This window comes from Dama dama, chromosome 15, assembly GCF_033118175.1.
Source record: "Dama dama isolate Ldn47 chromosome 15, ASM3311817v1, whole genome shotgun sequence".
In the NCBI taxonomy this organism is placed as follows: domain Eukaryota; kingdom Metazoa; phylum Chordata; class Mammalia; order Artiodactyla; family Cervidae; genus Dama; species Dama dama.
In genome coordinates, this window is record NC_083695.1 from 68,350,691 (window position 1) to 68,371,138 (window position 20,448).

The 20,448-nt window shown below is 39.4% G+C and overlaps 1 protein-coding gene across 5 annotated transcripts in view; it reads left to right on the forward strand.

Moving 5' to 3' along the window:
- The first annotated feature begins 12,593 nt into the window (after window positions 1–12,593).
- Window positions 12,594–20,448, forward strand: part of SLF2 (SMC5-SMC6 complex localization factor 2) — a 41,141-nt gene continuing 33,286 nt past the window's right edge. The window contains exons 1-4 of one of the 5 annotated variants that reach the window (XM_061162407.1): window positions 12,691–12,983; window positions 15,531–15,574; window positions 16,076–16,800; window positions 17,927–17,984. In XM_061162407.1, the coding sequence (XP_061018390.1) occupies window positions 12,844–12,983; window positions 15,531–15,574; window positions 16,076–16,800; window positions 17,927–17,984 (967 nt within the window). In that variant the 5' untranslated portion in view covers window positions 12,691–12,843. Of the gene's footprint in view, window positions 15,502–15,530; window positions 15,575–16,075; window positions 16,801–17,926; window positions 17,985–20,448 lie in introns of those variants that run through there. The other 4 variants (XM_061162406.1, XM_061162408.1, XM_061162409.1 and 1 more) reach the window with 4 other exon arrangements.

Consider the following 20,448-nt stretch of genomic DNA (forward strand, 5'->3'; position numbering starts at 1 on the left):
CCGGTGGGCTGCAGTCCATGAGGTCACAAAGAGCTGGACACGACTGAGCAACTAAGCAGAACACAGCACGTTTTTCCAATGCCTCCAGTTATTTCTGGTACGGTAGCTAGGTGCTTGGGATGGATGAACTGGGAAAAGAAGGGAGGAGGCAGGGGCCACTACTGACCAAGACTCAAACCAGGATTGAGTGCACAGTGGGTGTTACTCCTGAAATTTTAGTTGGGAGATACCCAAGTGTCACCTAGGCTAGCAAGGCTCCTACACTGAGTATATCCTCTTGCCCTAGAAATCTCCTTCTGAGGAACTGGTTTGTGTCAGGAAATCAGAGGAAATTAGGGTTGGACAGGAGACAGAGTAGAGGAACTGACCCAGCTGTAGGAGCTAGCCCCACTTGAAGATACAATAACTCAAGGACAGTGAGAATAATGAATGATTATTAATAATGTGTTGTTAATAAACAATCAGAATTAACCTTTACTGAGCACCCACTATATACTGGACATCATTATAAGCACTTTTTTCATTTACTGTAACAAAGTATACATAACATAACATTTACCATTTTATTTTATTTATTTATTATTTTTTTTAACATTTACCATTTTAATCTTTTTTTTTTTTTTTTTGGCTGTGAGGCATTCGGGATCTCAGTTCGTCAACCAACAATCAATCTCAGGCCCTCAGCAGTGAAAGTATGGAGTCCTAACTACTAGACCACCAAGAAATTCCCTAACCATTTTTAAGTGCACAGTTCTGTAGCATAAAGTATGTTCAAACTGTTGTGCAATCATCACCATCGTCCATCTCTAGACTGTTCATCTTCCCAAAATGAATCTATATCCATTAAACACTAACTCTTCATTCTCCCTTCTTGGCACCCCTTGGTAACCATCATTTTACTTTCTGTTTTTATGAATTTGACTATCACAGATATCTCATATAATTGGAATTACATAGTCTTTGTTCTTTTGTGACTGGTTTCTTTGACTGAGCATAGTCTTCAAGGTTGATACAAGTTGTAGCACATGTCAGAAATTTCCTTCCTATTTAAGCCTGAAAAACATTCCATTGTATGTATATATATATATGTATGTATGTATATATGTATATGTATATATATATATACACATTTGTTTATTAATTTGTTTCCTTGGTGGCTCTTTGGTCAAGAATCTGCAATGCAGATACAGGAGACTCAGGTTTATCAACAGCTGACTTGCTTCCACCTTTTGGCTATTAATAAGCACTTTATATTTATTAACTGATTTAATGAAAGCAGATGAGATAGGTACTATTATTATCCCTACTTTACAAATGAGGAATCTGACACACGGAGAAGCTAAGCAACTTCCCAAACTGTAACAGAGCTAAGATTCAAACCCAGGCAGTTTAGTTTCAGAGCCCACATTCCTAACCACTCTGATACACTGACTCTTGAGACCAAGAGACAGAGCCCTGTGCTATCGAAGCTTCCAGTCTAGAGAGAAGACATATATACAAAAATCATTTCAATGTGAAGTCACAAAGAGTATTGTGGCATTACCATGACATGGAGCACAGAAAAGCTGTGTTGAACTGCTGAGAGTGAGACGCTGCTCAGTGCTTTGCTCTACACACTCCCAGCCTACAGGTAAGTCTAAAGCAACTGGGGCCTGGAAAAAAATCACTCTTCCTTTGGGATTTCCAGGTGGTGCTAGTGGTGAGGAACCCACCTGCCAATGAGAAGATGTAAGAGACGTGGGTTTGATCCCTGCATTGGGAAGGTCCCTGGAGAAGGGCATGGCAACCCACTCCATTGTTCTTGCCTAGAGAATCCTATAGACAGAGGAGCCTGGTGGGCTCTAGTCCATGGGGTCCCAAAGAGTTAGACATGACTGAAGCATGTATGGATGTGAGAGTTGGACTGTGAAGAAAGCTCAGCACCAAAAAATCGATGCTTTTGAACTGTGGTGTTGGAGAAAACTCTTGAGAGTCCCTTGGACTGCAAGGAGATCCAGCCAGTCCATCCTAAAGGAGATTAGTCCTGGGTGTTCATTGGAAGGACTGATGCTGAAGCTGAAACTCCAGTACTTTGGCCACCTCATGAGAAGAGTTGACTCATTGGAAAAGACCCTGATGCTGGGACGGATTGGGGGCAGGAGGAGAAGGGGACAACAGAGGATGAGATGATTGGATGGCATCGCCGACTCGATGGACATGGGTTTGAGTAAACTCCAGGAGTTGGTGATGGACAGGGAGGCCTGGTGTGCTGCGATTCATGGGGTCACAAGGAGTTGGACACGACTGAGCGACCGAACTGAACTGAACTGAAGCAAAGCAGCGTGCATAGTGCATATAAGAGTTGAGCAAAGAGCAACTAGGTCTTTTTAGGGATGTCAGAGAAATTTTTTCTAGGGGACAAGATTGCAGTACAGGTGGGTGCGCAAAAGCCAAGAAGCATCAGCGAGGCTGATGTGTTCAAAGAATGTCCAATATCATTGTTCTGAATGGGTAAGAAGTATGGGGAAGAACAGGGTGATGGCCTCTCACAGGTAGAGTGGAATCGGATCATGGAGTACCTATATGGTATAACAAAGAGTGTAGGCCTTTAAAATTTGTTTGGTGATTCTGTTGTGGATGGCGATGTTTTAGTTTTTGCTTCATTTCCCCATCAGTAATGAATTTGGGAGTGACTTGCTCAGATGTGCTTGTTAGAAAGATGGTTCAGGCTGCAGTGTGAAAGATGGAATGAAGAACGGCAAACACAAGTCAGACAGACCAATCTGGAAGCTGTTGCAACATACTTTGCAAAGGACAATTAGGGCCTGTATCGGGGTGCAGCAGGGGGAATAGAAAGAATTTTTTGAGTATTTAAAATATGCATTTTTAAAATTTTATCAACAATAAAAAAAGATGAGTTTATAAAATGGGTGAAATATAGAAATAGGTAGCTAACAAAAGAATACTCTAAATGCCCCACTACCAAATTTATGAAGAGATACCCAGCAAAATAAAGCAGTGAGAAATCATTTTCACCCTTCAGATTAGCAAAAATAAAAAAAGGATGACAATATCAAATATTTGAGCAGACATGAGGAAAACAGTGCTCTCATATATTGCTAGTGGGACTGTAAATTAATTCAGCCATTTATGGAAAGCAACTTGGTAGCATACAATAAACTTGATAATGCAAATACTCCATGACCCAGCAATTTCCATTCTGGTTATATAACCCATAGAAATTCTTACACGTGGGTGAAAAGAAACATGTACAGAGATGTCCATGAAGTATTGTTTGTAATAGACAAATATGAACTGCATACATAAATAAAATGAACATATTTTTAAAACATATACAAAATCATCCTCTATATTTTTATGACTAGACATAAATACATGTGAACTGAATATCAATAACTTCAGATATGTAGATGATACCACCCTTATGGCAGAAAGCGAAGAAGAACTAAAGAGCCCCTTGATGAAAGTGAAAGAGAAGAGCAAAAAAGTAGGCTTAAAGCTCAGCATTCAGAAAACTAAGATCATGGCATCCAGTCCCATCACTTCACGGCAAATAGATGGGGAAACAGTGGCTGACTTTATTTTTGGGGGCTCAAAAATCACTGCAGATGGTGATTGCAGCCATGAAATTAAAAGACTCTTACTGTACAGGAGACAGGGATTAAGACCATCCCCATGGAAAAGAAACGCAAAAAAGCAAAATGGCTGTCTGAGGAGGCCTTACAAACAGCCGTGAAAAGAAGAGAAGTGAAAAGCAAAGGAGGAAAGGAAAGATATTCCCATCTGAATGCAGAGTTCCAAAGAATAGCAAGGAGAGATAAAAAAGAAGCCTTCCTCGGAGAAGGAAATGGCAACCCACTGCAGTATTCTTGCCTGGAAAAGTCCACGGACAGAGGAGCCTGGTGGGTTGCAGTCCATGGGATTACATGACTAACTAAGCATGTGTGCACGAGGGTGGAGGGAGATGGGTTGGTAGCAATAAAGCGGTAGAACTGGAAAAAAAAAAAAAAAAAAAAAGCCTTCCTCAGCAATCAATGCAAAGAAATAGAGGAAAACAACAGAATGGGAAAGACTAGAGATCTTTTCAAGAAAATTCGAGATACCAAGGGAATATTTCATGCAAAGTAGGGCTTGATAAAGGACAGAAATGGTATGGACCTAACAGAAGCAGAAGATATTAAGAAAAGGTGGCAAGAATACACAGAACTGTACTAAAAAGATCTTCATGACCCAGATAATCATGATGGTGTGATCACTCACCTAGAGCCAGACATCCTGGAATGTGAAACCTTAGGAAGTGGGCCTTAGGAAGCATCAGTATGAACAAAGCTAGTGGAGGTGATGGAATTCCAGTTGAGCTATTTCAAGTCCTGAAAGAAGATGCTGTGAAAGTGCTGCACTCAATATGCCAGCAAATTTGGAAAACTCAGCAGTGGCCGCGGGACTGGAAAAGGTCAGTTTTCATCCCAATCCCAAAGAAAGGCAATGCCAAAGAATGCTCGAACTACTGCACAGTTGCACACATCTCACACACTAGTAAAGTAATGCTCAAAATCCTCCAAGCCAGGCTTCAGCAATACATGAACTGTGAACTTCCAGATGTTCAAGCTGGTTTTAGAAAAGGCAGAGGAACCGGAGATCAAATTGCCAACATTCGCTGGATCATAGAAAAAGCAAGGGAGTTCCAGAAAAACATCTACTTCTGCTTTATTGACTATGCCAGAGCCTTTGACTGTGTGGATCACAATAAACTGTGGAAAATTCTGAAAGATGGGAATACCAGACCATCTGACCTGTCTCTTGAGAAACCTGTATACAGGTCAGGAAGTAACAGTTAGACCTGGACATGAAACAACAGACTGGCTCCAAATAGGAAAAGGAGTACGTCAAGGCTGTATATTGTCACCCTGCTTATTTAACTTAAATGCAGAGTACATCATGAGAAACGCTGGGCTGGAAGAAGCACAAGCTGGAATCAAGATTGCCGGGAGAAATATCAATAACCTCAGATATGCAGAGGACACCACCCTTATCACAGAAAGTGAAGAGGAACTAAAAAGCCTCTTGATGAAAGTGAAAGAGGAGAGCTAAAAAGCTGGCTTAAAGCTCAACATTCAGAAAACTAAGATCATGGCATCTGGTCCCATCACTTCATGGGAAATAGATTGGTAAACAGTGGAAACAGTGTCAGACTTTATTTTTGGGGGCTCCAAAATCACTGCAGATGGTGACTGCAGCCATGAAATTAAAAGATGCTTACTCCTTGGAAGGAAAGTTATGACCAACCTAGATAGCATATTTAAAAGCAGAGACATTACTTTGCCAACAAAGGTCCGTCTAGTCAAGGCTATGGTTATTCCAGTAGTCATGTATGGATGTGAGAGTTGGACTATAAAGAAAGCTGAGCACTGAAGAATTAATGCTTTTGAACTGCAATGTTGGAGAAGACTCTTGAGAGTCCCTTGGACTGCAAGGAGATTCAACCAGTCCGTCCTAAAGGAAATCAGTCATGGGTATTCATTGGAAGGACCGATGTTGAAGCTGAAACTCCAATACTCTGGCCACCTGATGCAAAGAGCTGACTCATTTGAAAAGACCCTGATGTTGGGAAAGATTGAAGGCAGGAGGAGAAGGAGATGACAGAGGATGAGACGGTTAGATGGCATCACTGACTCAATGGACATGAGTCTGGGTAAACTCCAGGAGTTGATGATGGACAGGGAGACCTGGCGTGCTGTGGTTCATGGAGTCACAAAGAGTCGGATGCGACTGAGCAACTGAACTGAGCTGAACTGAAAAAATGAGGAATATGAGGCTTGCAGACTTGAAAACCACAGGAGTAGGAGAGAAGACAATTAAACGGGAGTGTCAATAAAAAAAAGACCCAGCTACTCCCATAAATAAGATTATATGTTGGTGGGCTGCAGTCCATGGGGTCACAAAGAGTCGGACATGACTGAGCGACTTCACTTTCACTTTTCACTTTCATGCAGTGGAGAAGGAAATGGCAACCCACTCGTGTTGGGGGAGCCTGGTGGTCTGGCATCTATGGGGTCGCACAGAGTCGGACACGACTGAAGCGACTTAGCAGCAGCAGCATGTTTTAAAAACATATAATGTTTTATTATGAAATTAAAGAAAACCAGGAACTTGTTTGGCAGTCCAGTGGTTGGGACTCTCCACTTTCCAACCCAGGGAGTGTGGGTTCAATCACTGGCCCAGGAGCTAAGGTCCCACATGACTTGCGACCAAAAAGCCAGAACATAAACAATGGAAGCAATGTCGTAACAAATTCAATAAAGACTTTTAAAAAATAAAGGGAAACTAAAGAAAACCAGAAAGGAGAAGGAAAAGATTAAAATTTTTTAATAGTTCTGAGTTCAGAATGGTGAATATGTTGTAATATTATTCTTTGTATTTGCCTATATCTTTGTTCTAAAAAGAATCAGGTGTGTGTGTGTGTGTGTGTGTGTGTGTGTGGTTATGGCTAAATTAATTTACAGTCCCACTGGCAATATATGAGAGCACTGTTTTCCTCATGTCTGCTCAAATATTTTATATTGTCATCCTTTTTATTTTTGCTAAGAAAGGACACAAGTTATATTTAGAGGGCAAAATCACTGATTTGATGACATAACAGGTGGCAGCTGACGGTGACAGAGGGGAGAGATTAGTAGGACTCCCAGGTTTTTGGTTTGACCGACAGGTAAGGGAAGATGATGAAATCATTCACTGAGATAAGAAATACAGGAGGAGAGAACCTTAAATCTGGAAGTCAGGGAGGGAATATAATAGGTTCTGCTAAAGACATGCTGAGTTTGAGAACCTAACCACAAATGTTTTTACTACCAAATCCCTGGTCAGGGAGGGTAACTTAATGGCCTCCATATTGCCCTCCAATAGGGGCAGTAGGAACAAGGGTGGCAGTGGCAAGTGGAAGGGAAATGAAGGAGAAATGAATAGAAGCTAATAGAAACAGTGGAGGATATATGGTGAAGTCTTCATGGAAAGCAATTAAAGTAACACAGTGTAACTTTTCATCCAAAACCATTGGTCCTTTTATTTTATGATAGATAGACGATAGATATAATAGATAGGAAGAGGTAGGGATATGTGTTTCTTTGGAAAAGTAATATATGCACTTGATAAAATAATTTTCACAATAGGGGAAAACCTCTCTCCAGAGGCAACTGCTCTTATGAGCTTCTTTACCTATGCTCAGGTTAGACACTCAAAAGTACCAATGGCTGTGGTCTATCAAAATATAAAACATACATATCCTTTGACCCAGCAATTCCCTTCCCAATGTATAGAGATATGCTTTTATGCTCACAAAGGTGAGTATAAAGGTATAAAGGTATTCGTTGCATCATTATCAATAATATAAGGCTGAAAGGGAACTAACTTAACTAAGTTATGGGCCAGTCCATACAGTAGAATACTATGTTGCATTAGAAAGTTACTTGGAAAGCACAGCATCTTTCCAGAGATAGTCTTTTTTGCACATACATACAAATAAACTTTTTATTTATATAAGCAATAGCACATGTATACACTGTAGCATACACTGTTTTGCAACTCAATTTTTCACTTAGGGTATCTCAGAGATTGTTAGTTTATATTGTTAACAAGGGTTGAGTGCATGCGTGCTCAGTCCTGTCCAACTCTGCAACTCCAAGGATTGTAGTCCACCAGGCTCTCAGTCCATGGGATTCTCCAGATAAGAATACTGGAGTGGGTTGCCATTTCCTCCTTCAGGGGATCATCTGGACCCAGGGATCGAACTCACGTCTCCAGTATCTCATGCACTGGCATGCAGATTCTTTACCACTGAGCCACCTGGGAATCCATCACAAGTGTTGAGAGTTCAGCTAAATTACTCCATTTTATTGCTACATCAGCATCCATGTTGTGTGGCCAAGCAGGCTTTGGTGGCCTTGAACTGACCTGATTCACGTACTTATCTATCTAGCCTCTGTAGAAAGAAATATGAGACCCCTCTTTGTACTTCTTGGAGCCAGAAATCTAGAATTTTCTGCGAAATCTCTTGATTTTTAAATGTTACCCCATAACTTTACAAAAGAACTCTTAGGAAGCTTAAAAAGAAGGTGATGAAAGATGGCTCCTTCAGGAGGCCATCTTGTCACATCTGGCATAGAGGGTTCAGTATTTTGGTGCTGCGCAAGTTTACAGTTTAAGGAACAGTGGTGGTAGAATGCCTCTGAAGAGGTAAGTCATAACCCAATCAAGAAAGGTCTTACAGGTGTGTTGAATTTTGGGAAGAGCATTGCAAAAGTATGAGATCAGATGTATTATCCTCAAAGAGACTTTTCTTTGCAGGGTGGTAGGGTTTCAGGTGAGGGGTGAGTTGGACAAGGTATATAAGGTCCTTCTACCTCTTTTGTATCATTTCCCCTTTCCTCCTATTTCTTCCTCAGTCTCAAGATTACTGAAGACAAGGAGGGGTCTGATAGGGCCACTTTAGCCACTCCTCCCCATCTGGAAGTTCTTACAGCCTGGGAGGGGTAAAGGCACGCTCCTTTGAAAAGACAGTCTGTCTCCCTCTTCAAGTCTCCCCCACTCTTGGAAAATATGGTCTTAAAAGGGCATAAGGGGAGCCCGAGTTATGTCTCTCCACCCTCCCCACCAGCAAGAGTGACCAGAGAAAGCCTATCTTTTGCCCTCCAAGCAGCTTCTGCTGTTCTATTTCACCAATACACAGAAGTGTGAAATATGAATACAGATTACAGCAACAACTTTCACAAGTTTCCACTACTGCCCACAGTAGGGCCACAGAAATACCTTTTACATCATTGCCATATAAAATACATCTGTGCAACTGAAATAAGTAAAAGTGTTGCAAAACAACACATACTCATACACTATGTGCACCCTCTATTCCATTGTCTCTCTTTCTCTTTTCATGTGGCCTGTGACTCATTACATCAATTTCAAAACCCTCTAATGAGTGGCTAACCTAGTGTGAAAAACATCTGATTCAGGCTGGAGTTCCAAACCAATATTTACAGTGTCTTATTTTTCAGATAAGATGAATGATATCTATGCCTACAAAAGTAGTAAACAAGATGTCTCTAGAAAAAACATAGAGACTTCTTTCTAGTTATTAATTAGTTTTTAGAACTAGCTTTCATTTGGAAAGTTGTCCCTAAGTGGGAAAATGATTTTTAAGTTTTCTTCTAAAATAAATGTTTAAATTTTAAAAGTGATTTACAGAAAAATATTAAATATTAATATAGGAAACACTCAGGTATGTCAAAAATTACAAATATGTCACTCATGTTCTAAAGTGTGGGAAACAGTATCTTGCACCATTCCATAATGAAATAACAAGAAACTTTCCTTAACATTAGATCTGCTTCTGCAGTTTTTCTAATTAACTCTCAGGAAGTTTAAGTTTCAGAACATGACATGATATCATATTACATTTGGTTTTTTCCCAGCAGCCCTTTAAAACCAAGCTAGTGGGTCAAGTAGATCCCCTGAAATAGGAAATGGCACCCCACTTCAGTATTCTTGCCTGGAAAATCCCAAGGACAGAGGAGCCTGGTGGGCTATATAGTCCATGGGGCCACAAAGAGTCAGACACGACTGAGTGACTGAGCACAGTGCTTTTTCCAAGCCCTTGTTGGGCAGTTTTGAGTTCAGCATCTATTTGCAAAGTGATTCGTGCAAATCTTGAGAGGCTGGAGGTCGCCTTCCCTCCTTCAGATCATCACGTGGTCTTTCTCAGTCAGGCTTTCAAGTTAATTATTTCCTGTTTTTCAGAGTCTGCTCCTTATCCCCGTTCCCAGGTCACCCTCTACCCTCCCCTCCACACACACATTCTTGGCCACCAGCAGGCATTTCTGCAGCAAACCCATCTTTGTCTCTCAGTCTGCCCTGGAGCACCCTCCATTAAGAGCCTTGGGGTTTCTTCCAGAGTGTAGCAATGTCAGAGCAAAACTGTGTCATTACTGTAGAATCAAAAGAGCTCCCAGCTTGTTAGTAACATTCTGTGTAACTTACTGACCTTTTGTTCTCAGAGTCCCTGCCTGCAAAGGTACTTCATGAGCCCATCTCCCTAAATCGTTTTCTCTTTTTGTGACTTTGTATCTCTGGCATCAGCTATACCCTCACTCCTTTCAGGATTCCCAGGCTGGGCTTGAGCTCCCAGCAGATTTGATTTGTTTTGCAGGTAACATTGTTTCTCTGACTGACTCTCCCTTCCCATCAAGGCCAGGGTCTGTGCTCCTCTATTGTCTTTAACAATACAGGATGCTAAATTGTGCCAAATACCCCATAGAACTCTCATGCCTAGAAGCCACTTCTTCCTGTGGTCTTTGTTTCCTCATCCACAGAAATCTCAAACTAGCCTTTTATGGTCATTGGCCTTCAGTTCTTCATTTACTTTTCCAATCTTGGCTGAGGTTTTGTCTTAAATCTCTAATTCAGTCTTGTCTACTTTATTCATCATCCTCTCGCCCCAGCCGTTTTTCTCTCCCCTGGTCTCCTCACCAGCAACATCTTTCACTTAGTACAGCTTCCAGGCCATTTATGTACATAGAGATATATACATACACTAATTCAAAGTAAGAGAAGGGATTAAAAACACATAATAAGACTAACACTATTTACAGGAGGGGGGAAGAGCTTCAGAAGCTCCCAGCTGTTCTGGTTGATATGTAGAGCATATTTCACCCTGCAACCTAAATCTGCATAATTCTCAAACACAGTTTAAACAAAGAAGAGCCTTGATGCTTATTGAGGATTTAGATAACTACTTCCCTGTTAAGAAGAGATTTTTAAAATTGTGTTTTTATTATGACTCCATCTCCATTTATTGATCAGGGGATTTCTTGCCTCACTTAACTCCATAATCTGTTGCTCAGATTAAGAAAATTCGAAAACTATTGTTTGGTAGCATAAGTACAGCCTTTAAAGCGATACCTTGGAGGCTGGATGATTCAAATACTATAATCCAAGAAAAGCAACTGATCATGCAGAACGTGCTTTTATGCATTACTCTTTTTTATGGACTGAGTGTGCAATGAAACGAATCAGATTAAATGTTTTATAGATGTGTAGTTACAGAAATAGGAACTTGCTAGTGTAGTAACATCCAGAACACAGTTATACAAGAGGTTGGAAATAACGTGTAAAAAACCTGTAAATATATAAGTCACTACCATCCAACACATTTTGAGCACCTATTATATTCTTTTTTATCTAAGAAACAATGCTAGGTATAGTAACTTCTCAGATATTGGGAGCAGAAAAATGCCCCTTATTTCAGTAGCTCCTTTCCTATATCCCTACTGCTTAGTATCCACCTATGTATATATACTTTGGGGATGAATGAGAGACCTGTATGTTCGGTTTACCTTCTACCCTCAACTTTGCCCTCCCTGTTAGCCACTTTATTCATTAATTCTTTCTCCTGAGGGCTAACAGGTGAGGGAAGGAGGTGAACTTCAGGCCAGTCAGGCATGCTTAGCTACAGAAGCCGTTAAATCTCAGTACAATAAACTTGAAAGACCTGTCTAACTTCTTCAGTGTCATTTAAGATTTTGTTCCATCCAACTGATTGAACAGGCCTAACAGTTAAGACTGATATTTTGGTTAATAGTTATTATAACAATATCAGACCCATCTCTGGAAGATTTTATAGTAAGTTATAGAGTCTGTTTAAAGAACAATGGCAAGGGAACATTAATTCACACAGTACTTACTACATGAGAGTCTCTGAGCTGTGCACTTTGCATGGCTTATCATTTTTATAAGCAATTACCCAGAAAAGTAGAATGCCCATTTTATAGATGTGGAAACTAAAGCTCAGAGCTACTCAGACCAGCCTTCTCAGTTTGTAGGGAAAACCCTAGCTAACAGCCTCCAAAGCACAAACGTTTTACAAAGAATTGGAGATTGCTGGCACTTTTCACTAATCTGTGTCCACACTTGACATGAGTGATTAAAAGCTGACCTTATGTTCCTTTCAAAAATCTCCAAGGAATCTGGCTGCAGAGACTTTATGGATAACTCATCACAGCAACTGAGAAACAAAATGCGTTTGTGTAATTAAATGTCTTTATTTCAATGAGGTTTTTTCCTTCTTATAAAAAGAGAGAGAGGAGGCACTCCAGCACTCAACAAGAACCCTCACACAATGAACAAGTCTTCACATTGGGTTGTGCCGACTACCGAGGAAATGGTGACAGCATCAGGGCACTTCGGCCTAAGATGTTAAGAGAACGATGTAATGAACAGCTGGGGATTTCTGAGGCACAATTGTGTGACACAAGAAGAGCAACTATTGGCCGTCTTCATTGAGGGAAACTGCTGGGCTCGGGTTTGCTTCAGCAAATCTTGCCCCTCGCCCTCCTCAAGACGGGTATGGCCAGCTACCGCAGCGCCCTTGGCAGCCCGCGCCTTCCGGCCCCCGCGTGCCCGCCAAGGCGGACGCGGCCCGAACGCCGAGGCGCCCCACCCCCACTCCGTGCACGTGACGAGGGGGAACAGTGTTCCTTCTCTCCTCCCCACCCCCCTCCCCCGAAACCCTGCCTTCTCTTGAGAGGCTACGGCTTTCTATTGCACCACTACTGGAATGACCCCCGTGCCGGCCAATAAGAATGCGCCGCTTCAAGTAAGACCCGCCCCCTGTGGGTCCTCAGGTTCCTTCCCGCTCGCACCGGAGTCACTTCCGAAGAGAGAGAACCGCCATGAAGAGGGAAGGGGGTGCCGCCCACCTCTGCTCCGACAGCATCCCCGAGTCCCAGCAGCAAGACGGCAACCACGCATCCAACTTCTCCAGCTACAGCTCATGCCGCCGTCGCCAGCGGCGCCGACATGACAAGGCGCTGCATGCCCGCTAGGCCAGGTTTCCCCTCATCCCCAGCCCCGGGGTCGTCGCCCCCGCGCTGCCATCTGAGACCCGGTAGTACCGTCCCTGCTGCAGCGGGAAAGAAAACAGAGAGTCCTGGGGACAGGTACCGTGCAGAGGGTTTCAGAAGGGGCCGGGTCGCGGGGGCAAGGGTATGAGGGAGGACTGCGGACGGTCGCTTTTCCAGTTCCCGCCATCCTCCGCGAGCTCAGGCCTCCGCGTCCGGGGCCTGGCAAACCCCTGCCCCGCCTCCACGCGGGGACTGCTGGGAGCTCGAGTCTCCTTTTCTGTAGTTGGGACGGTGTTCTCGGTATAGTGACCACAGCCTGGATGGCTTCGAACCACCCGCCTTAGGTAGAACGTGATTTTTGTCCTTTATTTTAGCTGGACTCTAGGCCCTAACTGCTAAATGCATACTTAAGTGGTTTTCTCTGCATTGTCATTTCTCCTGATCCTAGTGGTTGAATGGTATAAGCATTTTCTATGTTGTGGGTGAAATTATGTAAGATGTGATGAGGAAAACACTTCCACGAATTGCTTTAAAGTGCAGTATACACGATAAGTCTTAATTTAAAGAACATGCAGATTAGGAATGTGTTGTTTTCTCTCTAAGAGGCCAGGTCTTCTTGTAAAGATTTTGTTGGAGCTATGTAAAAAGATGGAGAGTTTCATCAAATGACATTCTCTGACAATAAAACATGTTTAAATTCTCTTCGAACTTGGTACTGTCTTTTTTAAGTTTGAAAACTTGTAATGTTAGTTTAACAGTAAATTTATCTTCTGATATTGTGGTACAGGTCCACAACCCCTTATCTTAATTCTGAAAGCCAGAAACTTATGAAAACCGAAAGTTTCCAGTAAGTTTGGCACCACATGTAACTTGGCAGCCAAACCTGATCAGAACTAGAGGAAGGCTATAATTGGTCTTCTTCCCTTTAAATGAGAGTCTAAGTTTTGATGGAAAAACATTTACCTATTTGCTTACAGAGTGCAATCTCAGACCCCACTGGGGGCTTTCCATAATTCATCCAGGTTACCGCCTTTCTAAAATCCAGTAAATTCAGAATTCTAAAACGCATTGGTTCCCAAAAAAGTTTAAGATAAGGGTTTGTGTGCTGTTATAAATAATTTTGTTTAACTAGTTATAAATAAATAATGGACCTTTCTGTGCATTTGAATTTAGGGGATTGTTACTTCTTGAAAGTTACATTCATGGTTGTTTTACAGGTTTCTTGTGTTATACCCAAAGCCATTTTTCTCCCAGGTGTAATGAACAAAAAGATGTAATACTTTAGGGAAGAGATACAGTGTTACTTTTAGTAATTAATGTAAAAACATTCAGTATTATCTTGCTTTAAGTTAATTAGCTGCTTTTTAGCTCTTTCTCACCTCCCTGTACTCAACCAATAGCAAGGCATTATCCTTCTCCCCTTTGCAAAACCTGTAGTATTTCTTTACTTTGATGTAATTTATTTCATGAAGAAAAAAATGCATAGATTGTTCATTAGCATTCATTTCAAGGCTGCTTAGCTTTTCTATTACTATCTCAAACAAACGTAGACTGTCAGTAAACCCTTAAAGATGGGCATTGCTATTCTGATGTGGCTAGTAAAGAGTGCAAGATGTAAAAGCAGCATAAACTTCAGGGATTTACATTGTTCAAGTTTTCTCTGAGCAGTCCAACCTCATAGTGGATAAATGTTTAGGGGAACTTGTCTACCGCTTATTTTCTTTCAGCTAAAACGAAGAAATTTTAGCAAAATTTGCCAGAAAGGTGATTTTTTTGCTCTACTTAGTAGTAACACCGCTCTGTGCAGTTGGAAACTAAATACATGAACAAATCAGAGTACAAAATTCTGGTAATATGGTCCTACTTCACTTTGTGTTCATTGTAGAGTGCAGAAATCCTTAAAAATTAAAAGTTTGGTTTTTGTCATCCTTTACTCCTTAATGTCTTTTTCTCTGTTTTGTTTTTTTCCCCGGCAACACGTTGATTTTGTAAATATCTTAAGAATTCTTAGTAAATTAAGACTTTGAAACACTCCTCGTTCCAATTTTTGCTATTATTTAGATTAACATCCCACTGTAGTGTATAAAGAATAAGGTTAGAACTTTTTCTGCCTTCTGCTCAGCACACTCTTTAGCTGCCTCTCCAAACCAGCAAAATCACCCATATTTGCCATTCTACCATCTACTCTTAAGAGTCCGCTCAAGTTTTAATCGGTTTTTATAATCTCCATTATTCATTCAGCAAACATATCTAGAACAAATTTTGTACCTGTCACTGGAGATATCAAGGAGTAGGATCAGATCCCTTCAGATTCTTCTATTCTTCCACATAGCAGCAAGCCTTTCAGTGCTAAAAAGCTGTCTACCAATTCCTTAGATCCACACTCCAGTCTTACCATTTTTGTACTAAAAAGTATATAAACTTCAATTTTGCTTTTATAAATTTACTCCTACAGGAACTATATTAAAAAAAATTTTTTTTATAATCAGCTTGGCAAAGTAGTATTGTCAGAACATGATTAAGCCAGATAGTGAAATTAAGCCTCTAATCTGTAAATCTACTAGTATTCTCAACTTAATCTGAATTATTGAAGTTTTAATATTTGCCAGTGTGATGCCATATTAGTTATGCTTTTATTTTCAGGAAACAGTCAATTATAGATTTCTTCAAACCAGCTTCAAAACAAGGTATGTATACTGTTCATGCACTTTTTGTGGGATCTTTTGGGGAGGGAGATGGAGTCGATTTTTAAATCTACTATAAACTTACTAATTTGATTAAACATGGTGTTCAAAATTGAAAATATAAAGAAGATACAGTGTTGTTTACAAAGATAAACAAGTTCTAAAATCATGAAGAAACTCTGCTGTTATGCTTTCTTACATTTAAAAGATTCAAGTCAATAATGTTCATTAAGTATACTATTTTGATTCTGGGTTAAAGTAACTTCATAAATAGAACCATGGAGAACATGATGTGGTGAAAGAGAGCTTTATGAAAGTAAGGCTTTAAAATCATGTCTTAATTTCTCCCCCCCATAAAATGTGTATCATTATTTAAATATAAATTTGAAAACATTTGTGATAGCTTAATATTTTAAGTGTTAATTTATAATATTTATACAAGTGTAATAGTTTGTGCTATTTTTAATAACATACAATGTGCATTTGTTTTAATTGGCTATTCAGATAGACGTATGTTGGATTCTCCACAAAAATCGAACATCAAATATGGAGAAAGTGGATTGTCCATCAGTGGGACAGAGCAGTTTGAAAGGAAACTATCCTCACCAAAAAGTTCTAAACCCAAAAGAGTGCCATCAGAAAAGAGCCCCGTCTTAGAGGCATTCATAAAAGGTGTTAAAAAGCACCATAGAGACCATGGTGTACATGAGTCACGTCAGCCTTGTGTGTCACTGGACACCAAATATTCAAAGGCAGTTACAAAATACGTTCCTCCTTCATATCTCTTGTCAAAAGAGACCAAGAAAAAACATCAGTCTTCAGAGGGAAGGAAGTCACATTTCATTCATGAAAATAGCAGGGAGAAGAATGATGGCAATCGAGGCAGGATCAGTGCAGATTCTAAGAAGCAGGCCACGGTGACAGAAGCTGACATCTTCAAGAACAGCTCCCGAAGTCTTAGCAGCAGGAGCAGCCTATCCAGGCACCACCCAGGAGAAAGCCCACTGGGAGCTAAGTTCCAGTTATCTCTAGCTTCTTACTGCAGAGAAAGAGAACTAAAGAGATTGAGAAGGGAGCAAATGGAGCAGAGAATCAACTCAGAAAATTCTTTCTCAGAAGCAAGCAATCTTTCCTTAAAATCTTCTAGTATAGAAAGAAAATGCAAACCAAGGCAGGAACTGAGTAAACAGAATGATGTCACACCTGGAAACAGTAATCTTTCAAACCTGGTATGTGCAATAAATGCTAAATTTGCTTGCTACTGTTTTATCATATTTAGAATACTAAATATAAAAATGTTTGATAACAATATGGTGCCTTTTGTTAGGGAAATACTGATACAGAAGCTAGTTTCATTAAGTTTCCTCCAACTGTCCATCAAAATATTTCTGATGGCTGACGTAAAGCAGTGTTTTCTGCCCTTAATTTTTTCAGACCAGGAATAAAGATGTTCCTTAATCAGGAAAATAAGCATTCTTTTTTTTTTTTTTTAAGTGAGTACAGTTATTTTTAAATTAGGCTGCCCTGAAGTTTGAGAATCACTGGTTTATGTTATGTATGTCTTAAATAATTAAGTATGGGCCCTGGAAAACCTACAAAATGATGGCATCTTAGAAAACTATCCAAATACATCTTAAGCTCATCAGTTTTCTCTTTTGAGAATAGACCAAACTTAGATTAGCATAAAAACTGTCCCTCTCCCCTGGAAAGTCAAGTTGTTAAGTGTACCTGTTTCAAAGAGCTTCTCTATGTATTGAGCAACTAAAGGAAGATGAGATAACAAAGTGCTATGTTAATATAAGATGCTATAGTTTTAAAACCAGATGGACCAAAAATAAACCAAACTATGACTTTATAAGAGTGAATAGCTGGAAATATATTTATAAACTCATGGGTTTATTTGCAAGGACTTTGGTGCCTTTACCAGTGAGATTTGCTAATGATCAATAGAGGTAGTAATGTTTGGTTCATTTTCATAAGATTTCAATGTTTGGTGGTGCATTAGTACCTAAACAGAAGTATTGAAGAGGGAGTTGTACCTGTTTGATTGGCAAATATTAGGCTATTTCTTTTTTAAAATAAATAGTACAGTGCTCTAGTTTTAATCTTGAGCTGTTAATAAAAATTACTAAATTTACATTATGAAAACTGACATTTTTACATATAATACAGAAATACTTCATTTTTCAGAAAAAACTTGAGTTTAAAGTATTTTGCTGTAGAAGTTTGGATTTATCTCCAAATTTGATGCTTGCTTTATTCAGTCTAGAAATCTTTGTTTAAATATAATGAAGAAAAGTTCATATTCTTGACTGCTCTCAACTCCTAATTAATATTTTCTCATTTTGCTATTAGGAAAACGGACATCTCTCAAGAAAAAGATCCTCTTCTGATTCATGGGGACCTGCTTCAGGTAGAATCAAAATAAATTTGAAAATTCTAAATAAATTTGCGTCTTAACGGCACTGGTTTTTACTTTGTTTAAATGTACAGTTTCCTTCCTAGAGGTAAATTGGGTGTCTCAGGTTAAAGTTTGGGAAAGTTATATTAAGAAGGAATAGTTCTTGAATTCAGTATGTATAAACAGTAGTTTGTCTTGACTCTTCTCTGCCTTCTTCAACAGTTCCTTTCAATGTGTTTCTCATATTGGAATTCAGTGTTCTGAATCTTTGGCTACATTAAGAAGCATAATCTTACATTCTTGAATTACAGACTGAGGTCTTGATATTGCAGATGCTTTGTTTAAGTGTGAAACTTATGGTTCAAGACAATGTTTCTTAATATTTCAAATATAAAGACCCCTTTTTATTATCAAATTCAAGGACACCTACATGATACTCGTTTATACTTTCAGTATCTGTTGATAAAATACATAACAAACAGCTACTGTTAATTCAGTAGTTCTTAAAGTATTCTTTTTAACTAGAAGATAAAACCCTGTGAAATTCAGCCACCACAAAAGTTTATAACATAGAAAAAGAAAGGCCCCCAAAAATGCCCGCTGTTAATAATAATCTGATATATCTCGGTTTTTTCTGCTGTGACTGCAAACTTTGAAAAGCAGGCTTTACAGATTTCCACAATCAGTAAGATACATTGGACGTACTGATAATGGCCAACATTTACTGAGCACTTACTGTGTGCTTTGTGAATCATCATTTGATTCACATCCTTGCTTTTAGAGATGAAAAAACAGGTACAAAGAGACAGTTTTGACTCGTTCTTCTTCTGGTTTCATGTAGAACTCTGTTTTCTGTACATTCTAGAAGTGTATTGCATTTTGACCAAGTGATCTGTGTTGTTTGTTTTAATTTTTACAACAATTTTGGTTTTAGTGATCACATTTTAGTGGATTTTAACATTACAGTAAAAGAACAATAAGTTCTCAGCCGTGAGATTGCTTGTGTACTCACTGTATTAACATATTTGTTGAAGGGAAAAACAAGATATCTTTACACTAGCTCTGTTAGTATAAGGGGCCACTGGTGATGATGTTGCCAAAAAGGCTGTTCAGCATTTTTTTCTCTGATAATGACTAAAATAGTAGTTCTCTTCAGTTCATGGGTTTGCAGATTTCACTAGTGGTGACTGAAGTGGTTTCCTTTTATATAATCCCATATACTGCTCTTCTTGAAAACCACTTGAAAAAGGTTCTTTATATTTTCAGAGGCAGGTTTAAAATGATTGCTTTCACTTATATTTTTATTTTCATAATCCCCATTAATAATTATGGTATAATAATTTTAGTATACATTTATACTTCAATTGAATATCAATAGACTATAAAGAGAATAAGGGGATTTTTTTTTTTCTAGATAACATGAAGCATGTTTATCTGGTAGTGAATTTGTGGTTGTTCAGTCACTAAATCGTGTCCAATTCTTTCCAACTCCATGGACTGCAGCACACCAGGCTTCCTTGTTTTTCATATCTCCCAGAGTTTGCTCAGACTCTTGTCCATTGAGTTAATGATGCCATGCAACCGTCCCATGTAGCTCCCTTCTCCTCCTGCTCTCAGTCTTTCCCAGCATTAGGGTCTTTTCCAATGAGTTGGTTCTTTACATCACATGTGAGTATTCCCTACGTAGTGAATAGATATTAATCCAGATGTTATGCTATATTTATATTATTGTTGTTACACTTAATAGTTGTGATGATATACATAATTACACATTTATTAATCACATACAAGTTCAGGGACTTCAGAAATGTTGGTAGGATAGGCATTTAGCTTATTGATCTTGCAGAGCCCTGTCCTATGGTTAAATTCTGAGGATCAACTTAATCCCTCCGTAATTTATTCTATTATATTATTTAGTAATAGCCAATCTTCTATTGAGCATTTGGATTTTTTCTTTTTACAAACTCAGTCCTTGTGTTATCTGAGTATTTTCTATATTAATAGATATTTGAAATGTTGTAAAGCATTCATTCAACCTAAAGATTATACAGGAAACACAAAAAGAATCATGAAGACTTGTCTTCTCCAAGTCTTCTCTTTTCTTGGTTATTTGATTTGTCATCCTGCCCTATAAAGGATCCCTGTCATTTTAAGACATTTAACCCCAGAAAACTGAGAGCATGGAATGATTTATCAGCTAATAGGAAATACCTGTAGAAGAATGCAGACAGGAGCTCTTGGGGGTTGAGTTTGTTTTTGTTTTATTAGCTGTACCAGTCTTAGTTGTAGCATTTGGGATCTAGTTCCCTGACCAGGGATTGAACCCAGGCCACCTGTATTGGGAGCCTAGTCTTAGCCACTGGACTACCAGGGAAGTTCCCCTGGGTTGGTTGGTTGGTTTGTTTTATATAAATTTGTTAATTTATGGCTGCACTAGGTCTTCAGTGCTGTGCACAGGCTTTTCTCTAGTTGGCAG